At 45.9% G+C, this 13,343-nt stretch overlaps 1 protein-coding gene across 1 annotated transcript in view; it reads right to left on the minus strand.

Moving 5' to 3' along the window:
- GPC1 (glypican 1) overlaps positions 1-13,343 on the minus strand; it is a 200,817-nt gene that overhangs the window by 18,514 nt on the left and 168,960 nt on the right. The window contains exon 3 of the mRNA XM_051627041.1: positions 9,146-9,537. Coding sequence (XP_051483001.1) covers positions 9,146-9,537 — 392 coding nt within the window. The remainder of the gene's footprint in view (positions 1-9,145; positions 9,538-13,343) is intronic.

Consider the following 13,343-nt stretch of genomic DNA (forward strand, 5'->3'; position numbering starts at 1 on the left):
TCCTTCCTGAAGAGGATGGCACAGCAAGAACCATAAGCCCGTGAACTGACTCTAAACCCTGTCCCCCTGTGCCGCTGGGAGGAAGGAGGGAGAGAAATCGGGAACAAAGTGATTTGGGCCCAGAAAGAACAGAGGGGTGGACTAATACACGCAAGCACTGCTCTTTGTGTTGTCTGTGTCCTGTGTGTACCTGATTAGTGTGAAATTAAATTATTATTTTTCCCCAAGTTGAGTCTGTTTTGCCCGGGACCTTAATCGGTGACGAACCCTCCTTGTCCTTTGTCTCGATCCTAGTTGGCCTTTGCCCTCCTCATCCCAGAGTGCGTGAGGGGGGAGTTGAGTGAGCAGCCATATTGGCTGTTTCTTTGTTGTCGTGTTGGGCCCAAACCCCGACAACATCTATTCCAGTAAACACTATTTAGCACTCTGATGTATCAAAAATAACATTATAGAGTCGGGTGTTGGTCGAGAATACACTACAGCACAACCACCTGAGGATTAATACACTACAGCACAACTACCTAAGAATTCCTAAGCTTTTTTTTTTTTTCTACCAGTCTTAACATGGATTATAACAATCCCACCTGTGCACACTCACTCAGACAAAGGGACAGCCTCCCCCTCAGGTACCTGCAATCACCAGCCCAGCAGGGACAAGGCTCACTCATAGATGTATCTAGAAGAATTCTTTATCACTCACCGAAGATGAGGTCACTCCATCTCAAGAAATCTCCTCAGGTTGAGACCCGGCCTAAGGGGTGGCCTTCCTCACAGACCAAGGGAAAACCCGGGGCCTCCCGGCGGGAACTTCCTTTTATGGACTCAGATCTGCCCTGTGGTTTCATTCGTTCGTCTACCTGGGCCCAGACCCGCACTGGCTGGGGACCCTGCTCCTTCACAGAGGGTCCCACCCCCCCAGCTGCCGCTCAAACCAGGTGCTGCTGTGTCTGCTGATGGCTCCGCAGCCCAGCAGGGGGGAAGGCCAGAAATCGGTCCCAGCGCCACCAAGTCTAACTCAGCAAAGGTGACACAAACCTGGCCCCACCAAGTCTAACCCAGCAAAGGTGACACAAACCTGGCCCGTCAGGGTTAAGGTGCAGGTGCTTCTGCCAGCTCCAGAGCTTAAGGGATAATGTAACAGCCCCCAGCAGGGGGTGGGGGTGCGAGTGCTCTACCACACTATGTTATTGCTCAGTTAAAATCCACATATTCTGATTGCTGTAGGTTCAGTCCCTCAAAGTATAAGCCCAGTGATGAAGTGGTAAGGAAAAAAAATCATCTCCTAAGATATATCAAAAATAGGGGAAAAATTGGAACGAAGCAATAAATCACTGTAATTAAAACTACTTTACACCTGGGGATCCAGCAGCAATGAGGTAATGCAATGGGAACAGGTGGCTGCCTCATAAAAAGCACCGTTCCATCCTAAGTGCTGACATTTCAAGGAGGTTGTCATCAGGTATTACCCCGTGACTGTCACTTGTAGGAAGAGCCGAGCTCTGTGCTCTTCCATGGCTACTTTCCAAGGCCTGATGTGCCCATGCTCTGCTGATGGAACGACCCGGTAAGATTGGGAATTGCTGGAGACAAGCACTTTGCCAGAGCAGAAGACATCTGCAGAGTCCCTTGTCCTATGTCTGAGATGGGTCTGCACAACAGCCAGCAGAGAATGGGCACGTATGGAGATAATGACAGAAAATTGAGAACACATAATTTTCAACATTCAGAGTGACATTTCTTTCCTTCATTTTTCCCCCTCCTGAGCAATGTTTAAATCAATTACAGTAAAATTAATTACTTTCTCAAGCAATTTGCTGAGCGTATGGGCCAGGGGATTAGTGTCTAGCCTCTAGTTCCTTGCCACCCCCCAGCTAATTTTGAAAACATTTAGTGTGAAAGGCTTTTAACAACACCAAAAAAGCTCCTGCCATGTATTTTCTTAATATTCTCTCCAAGCAGAGAATCACAAGAAGCTCAGGCATAACAAGCAGTCAGCTACTCTGTCTCCCTGCATTGAGACAATCTGAGGAAAGCTGTAATCCTTCATCTTACCTACAAGAGAACAGTTATAAACTTTCTGAAGTGAAGGCACAAGGAGATGAACCTACTTGTAGAAGGCAAAAGCACTCAGCTCAGACAGGCGAGACACCCCTGCACAGACACTCAGGGACTGAAGACACCCGAGTGCAGACACCTCTTGGGGCTGTCAGGGCTTTAGTCACAGAATTGCCACTGTAGGAAAAGACCTCTTAGATCACTGAGCACAACCATCCACCCAGGAAAAAGAACAAAAAAAACCACACAACCAAAAAGTAGCCAAAAAAACACAAAACCATACCTCACAAAACCACCACCACCACACAGTCCTGAAAAACCGTCCAGGCCCACTAGAGAATGTCCTGAAGTGTCACATCCATGTATTTCTTGAAGACCTCCAGGGTTGGTGACTCCACCACCTCCCTGATCTAGTCTCTGCAGGACATACAGCAGCAGGGCAAATCCAGTCAAATGGACTGGATTTTTCCAGAACATAGAAAAAAGCCTTCTTGTCTTTCCACTGTGCCCTTAAAGATAAAATCAAACTTGTTATTTGCATGTTCAACCCAAGTCTTTGCAGAGATATACATGCTCACAGATAACAAAAGCATGTTTTATAGAGCCACGGGACACCTTTCTCTCAGCCCCACTGTTTTCTGTTCTTTCTCCCACTACAGGGAGCACCTATCTAGGTTATATGTTGATCTTTCAAACAACACCCACTGACCATTAGACCTCTTTGAAGTGTCAGGTTTGGTGCAAGTCACAAGGGACAGAAAAGAGGGGTGCAATTCCTCCTGGCCTGACTATAGACCTCTCTGAATCTACAACAGTGGGAGGTTTTTCACCCCTCTGAATTGGGACCTCATTTGACAGGTCACACAAGAAGTACAGAGAGGTGCAAAGAAGAGATGTGCCTTCTCCCATTACCCTAATGCCTCCTGCTTGGAAAATACTTGAGAGCCTCCAAAGCAGCACTCTGAGTAATATCAAGGCACAGAAAGGATCATGGAAGAGAAGATAGGAGTCTTAGATGTTACTGAGTTCTCACAAGCCCTTTGTCTCTTTTAGCTAAAATCTGCTACACCCTTCTCACTGCACAAAACATTTCTTTATCCAAACCAATTATTTCCAAAAAAGTTGGCTGGAAACTCCAAGGAATTAAGTGTAGAATGCAGAGACGAATGCTGTGGGAAACAGTGACCAGAGAGCTACTAGTACTGGGTCAACATACGTCACAGATGCTAGCATTGGGAAAGGTTGGGCTTTAGGAAGTCACACGCATCTGGGAAATGGTTTTAACAGTGGTAGTACCAACCTGACACTGCAGCAGCTCAGTGTGTGATCAGGCTCTTGGGCACAGCATGCCTGGCTCTGCCCAGCTGCGAGGGGTGAGCCCGGCTCTGCTCCTCCCACAGCTGGCAGCAGGGCTCCTCCTGTGCCCATCAGGCTGTGGCAGCTCCTTTGGCATCCAGAACCTGCAGCCAAGCTGCAGATGCTGCTTTTGAAGTGCTGGCTTCAAACAAGGAGCAGGAAAAAAAAAAAAAGTAACCCTAAAAAACACCCAACTCCAAATCCTTTCTCCTTTTGAAGCCTGGCTTAAAAGCAAATGAGAACCTGCATCCTAGCCAGAACGTGATGGGACGCCTCGGCCTTCAGGGGCCTTTAAGTACATCTGAAAGGCATTTAACACCAATAAAATAAGCTGAGCTCTTGCTGCCATTTTTTCTACCCCCTCCTCCCCTCACACATTCACACAGAGGCTGCTGTGAGCCATCTGTGCCTTGCTTCCCCGGGGAACAAGGGTTAGGTAGAGGCAAGAGATTTGGGGTGGAGAAAGAGGCCTGGGTGAAAAACGGCTCTCTGTGATGTGGTGTTGGTGCTCACTGAGCTGGACCACATCCCTTTCCTGGCTCTAGACTCCAAGGATCAGAGCCGACCTATGCTGGGCTCAAGGACTGTAGCCCCTGGCTGTGGTTTAGGCATGATGTGGGGATGGTGGGGGTGAACACAAAATACCTCCAGACAAGTCAGATATGTATAAAAATATGCCTGCACTAACTCTCAGGTATATTTTTCCAGGTAGAAGGTCTTACTGTCTGAATGGCCATTCTAACCTCCAGAGCATCAGCTAAACTCAGCAACATCAGGTAACCTGGGCTTCCAAACCCATGGGTGCTTCAGAGCCAGCAGGTAGCAGGCAGGTTTCTAGAGGTAGGCAGGTGTCCTGGGCAGCTGGACACCTCCACAGGTTTGGGGGCTGAACACAGCTATGGAGGCAGCTGCAGCCAAGGCATTCATAGCACCCTTGCTTACCTTCTCATGTGTATTTTAGAGGCAGGTGATAGAAGTAAGGCAAGTTTTTCCTGCCAGCTGTGAAAAACCTATTCTGGGGTGGCATTTAAGGGAAAAAAGGTCAGCTCTTCAATACACAGATCAGGCTATGCGCACTGGAAAATGCAGGTGGGTATTCAGAGCCATTCCCAATTATCCCAAACCCCTCAGATGGAATTGCACAGTTGGGATCAAGCTGTTAGTAGAAAAACCAGCTATAAAAATGAAGCCAAGTGGGGGAGTGGGTCCTGCTGGGCCAGTGGTGAGGAGCCCTGTCGAGCTGCCCGTGGGACAAACGGCACCCCAGCAACAGGCTCAGAAGCCAGCCCTGCCCTTGTTTGGTAACAAGACCAGCACTGGGGGGACAGGTTGGTGTTTCACCAGGGAGCTGGACTGCTCCGTGGTCAGGGCTACCTGCAACGTGGCAAGTCCATGTTGGGAAACGTTTCACTTTTACAGTCCACAGAAGGACTCTGAAATACTATGCTAAAAAAAGCAGGGCTGTGCTGTTCTTTGCGTCTCCATGTGTGGAAGCTGGAAATCAGGGCTACCATTTCTCTGCTCACCAGGCTGTGTGCGCCCAGTTTTCCTGGTGAAGGACACAGGAGCAGCAGGTGCTCCCAGCCCTCTGCTGGTGCCGGGAACAGACCCTGATCTCTCCACCACATGGTCAGCAGCTGCCTTGTGCATGTTTATGCCAGCCTTGATGTAATTAGCACCTTGACGCGTGTTAAACGAACCAAGCTTTCCAGTCTTTCAGGATAAAACTCTAAAAGAAACAGCTGCAGGGCTGACAGAAATATGATACTTTCAAAGTCTAATGAATTGTATAATCATTTCAGTCATTATTTTGCATCTTCCTTCCACAAATGCACAGCCATGAGTCCTCGGAGCACAGTGAGTTTTAAGTCTCACCAAGCCCATCACTCAAGAGACTTCAAGCTTGTTTCCAAACCCTCTGTGAAGGATCACAAAGCAAGCAGAGCGCAGGGTCCTGGGTGGTGATTGTGCCAGTGTTCAGTGGCAGGGTAAAGACCCTGCACTTTGGTGACCCTCTTGCTTTGACCTTACTGCATTCAGCTCAGCACAGGGTGAGGGACAGAGGATGGAAGCTGATGCCAAATCTGTGCCCTTCGTGCTCCAGTAAACCAGAGCTGGTGCTAAGCCTGGAGCAAACAGACTGCCTGGGTCCATCCCCTCCAGCCCAGCAGCCAAATGGCCATTTTGCAGACTCAGAAAAAATAAATAATATTAATAATGAAAGAATAGGGCAATCCAGCCAAACACAGAGCAGAGCTGGCCCCGGCTCCCTCTGCAGCAAGTAATCAGGATGACTCCAGAAGGCAGTGCAGCCTGTGAGGGACACTAGACCCGAGGGCAGGACCCACAGCTAACTGGGGGGGATCTGTGCCTTTGGATTCCTGTTTAGTGCCTAACTGCCTTCTGATATTTAAATGAGGAAGATTCACATGGATGGAGACTGTTGTCATGCTCCTCTCCCTCCAGAGGAAAATTTGTCGAGTCACCACCTGCCTATTCAACACTCTCCCTGGCCTGTTCATCTAATGCAGTTATTTCCGGCTGGTACAATTTTCAATCCTTTGAAAACTTGATTCAATTGACTTTTAAACACCAGGTAAATATAAAAGACATAGAATAGAAATAACGCAGGCAAGCAGATATATTCACAACACCTATGGGATTTTATTCCTGAGAAGGGTTATGATTTAAACATAATACTGGATAGAAATAATGTAAAGTAGTATCTGAAATACATAAGGATGTGTTCAACACTGTATGCTTCCCATCCAGCTCAATTTGAATCCGCCCAAACAAATTTTCATTTCCTTGCAAAACTCTCTCCCTAGCTTTACATGCAGCAGTGCTGTAAAACACCTGAACCTGCAGGCCCTGTGGCAGGGCTGGTCTCAGTGGCTGTGCCAGAGGTTGTGCGCATGAAGGAGGAAGTGAGTGCAGAAGCTCATCTCTGAGGGTGCCAAAGCTTATTTCAGCCCATAGTCTAAGACAGTGTTCACAGGTAGAGGTGTCTGAAGTGCTACAGGCTCTCAGCTCCTGGGACTTCAGTCCTCCACCTCCTGAACACAGCCAGACCTGTAAGTGGTACTTGTGACATTTTCCACCCTAAGAATTGCTGCTGGGTTGGGAGCAGCAGGAACTTACAGCAAAAGCAGTGCTCATTTTCAGAAAGCTATATTGGTGATTTGCAACGACAGTAGGGAAAAAAAAAAAGAAAACCAGTAAGCTCTGCCAGTTGTTGTTCGAACCTGGCTGTGGTGAGCTGCATCCCACCCCCACCCCTGCCAGCAACACCAGCATCCATGGGGACACTCTGTGTCCCACGTGCAGATCCTGCAGGGCTCTCCCAGCACCCCACTCCTGTCCTTGCACACCCACCAGCCCAGGACTGCCTGAGGTGATGTCTTCCTATGAGATTGGACAGTCAGAGGCTGGGAAAGAAAGGCCCCTTAGGCACAGTGGAGAAGCAGCAGAGATTAAAGAAAACTCTAAAAATCCCCACCGGTAGCTCAAAATGCAGAAGACCCTGCCCCATCTAAGAGAGCCAGAAAATCTGGCAAACAGCACCAGTCTTTCTCGAAGCCCAGTAATACAGTCTTTGTACAAGGACCTGAACCAGTAATAGGGTACAGGTCACAAATACTGAGCTATAAGTATGTGAGCAAATGAAACCAGGAGAGTTTTAATCGAAATCAGCAGCTTTTCTGGGAACTGCAAATAAATAAACCCAAAGTAATCATTTTTCAGAATGTGAAAGCTAGGTAATTTATTTCTATGTGTCCATTTCCATGGGCTTCCTGATTTCCTGACCAAAACACCCACCACTGCTCCCCAGGAAATTTCAGCTGAAAGGGTTATTTTAAAGATCGCTGCTACCAGCTGACAGGAAATCCCAGTCTCTAAACTCATTGGAAGTCTTACACACTTTATCCTAAAGTTGCAAGTAGAAAGCAACATGAAAAATGACTAAAACCAAAGCACTAGTTGTGGATTGCATTCAGCATTTGGCACTAGTGTAAATCCACATCTGGTAAAGGAAAGTGGGTGAACTAGGTCTTTTGTTTTAGCCATAGCTGAGGGCTACCAGGGTATCTATAACATGGATTTCCCACCTCAGCATTCTCACCTCTTCTTGCCTGAAGTACTAAACACATTCCTAAAGACAGGGAAAATGGGCCAGTTTTGGCCTTTGTAACAAAAATCAGCTCTCAGGGAGGCTTTGCTGAGGTTTCCCAACTTGGTTCAAGCAGATTTGGCTGTAACAGCAACATGCTGGGTTAACTGCAACCCCAGGCAAGGCTCTTGTGAGAGAGAAATGGCTGGGATCCTCCTGGAAGACCTTCCATCCTGGAGGAACAGGTTGGGTGGAGGCAGGGGAAAGAGGAGGTTCTGTGGTTGTGCACCTCACATCCCATTTGATAAGTGATGCCAAGAGAAGGAGAATTCAGAAAGAGGGGGCTGGAATCAAAATGCAATGAGTCAGAAGCCTACCTGAAAGTGTGGGAAGAATATACTACATGTTGGTATCCCAGGTCCTTCCCTTCCACTGATACCATGACTGCAGCTGCTCTGCCAGCCTGCTTTAACCACCAAGCTTGGCTACAGACACAGTCATGCACATGGAGGTGGAAATCTCTGCCATTCAGAGGATTTATGAAAAATATATTACTTCAGTCCCCTGAAATCACACCATTCTCCTCTTTTATCTGTTTTAAGTGTCAGGAGGGTGTGATGTTAATGAGATTAACAAAAGCTTTTGGGTAACAGAAGAGTTTTTAGTCCCACATTAATAAATTAAAACATTTGTCACTGTTAATGACATTAATGTTTCTTCTCAAGATCAAAGTCTGGATTTGACTTATCAAATAGTACCACCCTCTGCTCTGCATTACCTTACATTACCTGCTGAGGAAATTAATTGTGATTCTGTATTTCTACATTCACAGTTTAATAATGCCCTGCTTATTGCCATCTCCACATGCAGTATGAAAGTAATTTTTTGAATATGTATTTTCTCCTTGCTACCGGTGTAATCCTGCCTGAGTATCTTGTTTCAGGACAATCACCTCCTTCTGGCTCTGAAAGGCTGCTTCCACAGTAAAGAATACAGACAATTTCCTTTCTCCTGCAACACTGGGCTCAGTCATGTTAATTTACGTTTATATAGCACTTTTCATCCCTGAAGATCCCAATGCACTTCACAAACTCACCTTATCTGCACAAATATACACAGCTACATAAACAGACACAGCAATCCCATCACCATCCACTGAAATGCATCTGTCTGCAACTATTCCCAGCACACTCGTGACAGCCAGCTCTGCACACCCTACATCACCTCACCATCAAGGAGGAAAATAAGGCAGCGTGATTTAGAGACATGCCATTTCCCTGCTGGGGAAGAGCAAGGAATCCAGGCAAGCACCTGAAGAGCTTTACAGCCTGGGCAACTGACATCTCCTTGGTACTCTGCTGCCTAAGTCAAAATGAGGTAAAGACTGATGGCAGTGAATTATACCTTGCTGCTTCTTCGCTATCAGTTCCTGCAGAACTCCAGGCTTGCTACTCTCTTTTACTGACGGGTGATCCTCAAGCAGTTTGCTTTTTAAAACTGAAAAACACCTGCTTGCTTTTTAATGAAAACTTAAGGTGAAATAAACCCCCCTCTCCCTAACAGCAGTAGTTGACTGGCTCCTGTCAATCTAAGAATGGAGAAGAAGAGAGAACCCCAACATACCTGAGACACCTTTTTGACCACGTCGCTGCCCACGAGAAAGCCCTGTGCGTAGGAGCGTGCTGCGATGAAGGCTCGGGTCGCCTTCACCTTCAGGTCCCGGGGAACTTCCCCAAAGGGTTTGTGCTGCTCCGCATGTTTGACCATGCAGTCCAGGTACTCATCTGTGATATGGTACTGGGGATTCATCAGCTTGAACAGTCGCTCCAGCAAATGTGTCCAGAACTCATTGAGGGCCTCCTCCAAGTTTATGTTGGAGCCCCGGTAATAGCGGCGCAGCTCGCTGTACAAGTCCTTGTAGACCTTCATGTTTTGAGTGTACAATTCTCCGTACATGCTTGGAAAAGCATCATAAAGGGCCTTTTCTGACTTGTTCAATAAATCCTGGAAATAACCTGAAGAAAGAAAAAGAAGATGGTGATGCAGCAGTCAGACAAGCAGGAATCCAATGGGCTGCATTGTTTGGCAGCACAACTCAATGCCCTGAAAAAAGATAAAGGCCCTAACAGAGCTTTTCCTCTAACTGACCTTACCAACATTCTCAGTCTTGAACCTTAGCTGAGAAGACTGATGGAGGAACCCCCAAGTTCCAGAGCACCATGGCCTGGGCCTCTCTGCCTCATCTGGCAGTGTCACCTGGTACCAAAATTGAGATTCTTCTCTGAGCGTGAGTGCCATAGTGTTACTCATAGGTTTTCTTTACAGAATGCATCAGCTGGCATTTCTGATATATACCATAGCTTGCCACAATTGTCAGTTACAGCTTTATGAGACAGTCAATCTGGAATCAAGAACCAGCCACTTCTGACACAGAGGTTGACACTCGTTAAAAATGACCAGAAAAGACTGTAAATGCACAAGGACACCTAGATGCTGCTCAGGCTCCTGTAATGACTGCTGTTAAGAGTCAGACTAGTTTAGCAATATTAGCATCCACACCAGAATAAAGTAAGATAAAGATTTCATCTAGAACATAACCTGAAGTCTTCCATTTTATCACCTCAAAGGTTGGAATTTCTCCAGCATCACCTGCTCTTAGCACCACATAAAAGTGAGGGCACTTCTGGAGAAGACTGCAACTTCTCCAACTTTAAAACAGAACTTCCCCTTCTCCCCCAGACTTCCTTTTTCCTTGGAAGCCTCCCATTCCTGGCTGAGGCACTGATAATTTGGGAAAGCCAGCAGACCTCTAGTAAACATATATATCTGAAGCACAAACAGATATATAAGACAAAGTCACTGTAGGCACGGGCTCTTTGGGGCTGCACACTGACTAGCTGTCATCCTCACTGACCCAAAACCACCATGATACACTGCACAGTTTGAAGTTGCCTTTAGAGAAATCAGTGAACCTTGTTTGAGACACCTCTCTTTCACCTTTCTCTTTGCCTCAAGGCTTATTTTCTGAGACATTATTTCCAAAGCCCTGGTGAAACGGAGCAGGGCTGCCACCAGCAACAGCGCCAACCCTTCAGAGACGTCCATCAGCCCTTGTCATTGCAGCCACCCTGGCTCTGAGGCACAGTCCATACAGCATGTGCCAAGATTCCAAATACTGTGACAGGAACACAAACATCTTATTATGTATTTAAAGACAGGGTTGTTTGTGCTCAAGTGGTTTTGAACTGAGACCAACGTAATGTTTGAGGTTCTCATCCTATTTGCTTATTTGCATTTGCATCTTGCTTTTGTTTAAGTATAAAAAACTAAATGGTTTTACACCCTGGGTTCTGTGGTCATAGAAGTGACAGAAACAGGACACTCTTGCTACATACAGCAGGGCAAAGACAACCGATTTAACTCCTCCCTTACCAACACTTTTATAGACATTTCCATCCTCTCAACTACCAGTTATGTTCAGGCTCACTGAGACCCTGCAGGGGGGAGCTCACACCAGGACCAACCTGATTCAATTTATTGATTTACATAGGCAACTTTAACCACCACTTAAGTCAGTGAGAAGAAAAACTATTTAAAGAATCATTTTCATTTCAATTACATTTGTACTTTTTAGGCATTTTTGGAGCCAACCTGATTATACTATTCTTTAAATCTAAATTACCATTATTTTTTTGGTGACGTATGATAAGCTCTAGTTGGAAGGAAACTGTTATTCAATTAAAATCAAACAACATGTATTGAGGTATATGAATTAACTTCACTATGCTAGGCATGTTAGAAAGAAAAGCTTATGAAAAAGGCATATTGCATGTACAAAGCTTTATTAAACAAAGTATTTTTTTTGAGGGAATGGCACTGGTTACAACTAAACGCCTCTAAAATTTCAAAACTAGTAAACCTAGGGCCATGTAAGCTTCCCTACATTAATAATCTCTCATTGGCTTCTCAGCTTAGAATCAAGCTAAAACTCAACAAGTGGATTAAGCAAGTGAAAACACCTCCTGCATCTGCCCCATAGGCTGCTAATACAAACTTCTTAAGTATTTTAACAAACTGATACTGAGCATCTATAGCCTGGCTTCCTCCAGCCACAGATTTGATTTTAGTGCTTTCAAAAGGTCATGAGCAAGTTTGGTCTTAGTAGAGGTTTGGTTTAATCACTTATGCAGAAAAGAATTTGTATTGGGATCCCTCCATCTCTCAAATGACTGACTTGTCCACCTTCCCTAGTGAAGCTGCGTTGCCAGTGGGTTACTGGAGGCACCCAAGCCACTCATAAAACTACCTTCTAATGGGGGGTTCCTAGTATGAAAGAAATCTTAAGCTGATCCCATTAAGAAGTACTTTGCTAAAAGGACCTCATTTTCATAGCAAGAAATACCAGCAGCACATGCTAACTATGGCTCCCCTCTTGAATTGCAAGACAAAGGGTGATTTGAACCTTGCCCTTTCTCCTCTCCCTGTCCCAACTCCTATTCCACTGCTCCAGCTACCAGAGAGGAGATCTCTGGCAGGGTAGGACAAGTTTTCTGCAAAGCTGGGGGCCTCTCATCCCTGCCCAAGAGACCTATTTGAGTCTGTATCTCCCCCCCGCCTCCCAAAAAGTACAGCCATTGCTAAGTCCCAAAAACAGTGGCACATACAACAGAGTTTTTTCTTGTGACAAAACTATCACTGTGATCTGCAGGGTGCTAACACGGGGAAAGCTTTCCATTTACCAAAGCCCTCATTTATACCGAATAATTCTACAATATATACTTAAAACTTGGTGTTACTGGCACATGTACCTATTCTGGTAACCCTGATTCACTGGCCTCTACACAAACTGCTCTGCTTCTGCAAAGCACTGGAGTGTCCCCTTTCACAGCTATGGCTCCAATCCCAGCACAGCAGTTGTGTCCCCTTTCACAGCTATGGCTCCAATCCCAGCACAGCAGTTGTGTTCACCCACTTCTTGGCAGTTCTGGCTACCTGACCTGGCACTGCTGTGAGCTGGCTTGGGGCTGATCCTGCTGTAATGGTACCATTTCTCGTTGCATGGTCCCTTTCCCCTGCAGAATTTCATGGAGTGGCTCACTCTTGGGCTCACAAGCCAAGCAGATAACTGCCAGGCAGATGATGTGTCCTGGCAAGACACTTCTTTGGATCTGACTAATTTAAGGGGGCTACATTTTTCTGTTGCCACAGGCTTCCTAACCATACAACTGAAAGGAATGGCATTCACCCACTATAGATACAAAAAACAAAGTTTCTCTGATGCTGATGTGGTATCTGCTCCTTACCTTAATGTATCCCTCCAAGCACTGCTGGGTACACATTCACAATTTAATTAAATTGAGCTTAAAGTCTCATTTTTGTATAATCAGTGCTCTTCTCTCTGTGACAAGCAACACTAACTGAATAAATTGCTCAGCAATACAGGGACATGCAGCGTGGCACCTGCCACCAGGAGGAAGAAAACACCAAGTAACAAAACCCAAGTTAAAATTACTTTCTTTGTATCACTACAGGAGAAACAAGATGTATACCTTTCTGTCAAAACACTGGAAACTGCTTTTGAAAAAGTCCCAGCTAATTAAGAGTTGATGAACTGTTACTTCTCACCTAAGTGAGAGAACACCAATTACAGCCAACCCATTTGTCGCTGGTTCTCAGAAAGTTCTTCTAGATTTCACATGCAGAGAGGAAAGTATATCTACATTAACAGGGGAAAATTAATTAGCAATTAAGCCTCATCGTGGTTGTGATGAATAGGTGACCTGGCAGAGAATTTAAATGGCCACTTTGCAGCTTTAGAAGA

This window comes from Apus apus, chromosome 8, assembly GCF_020740795.1.
Source record: "Apus apus isolate bApuApu2 chromosome 8, bApuApu2.pri.cur, whole genome shotgun sequence".
Taxonomy (NCBI): Eukaryota; Metazoa; Chordata; class Aves; order Apodiformes; family Apodidae; genus Apus; species Apus apus.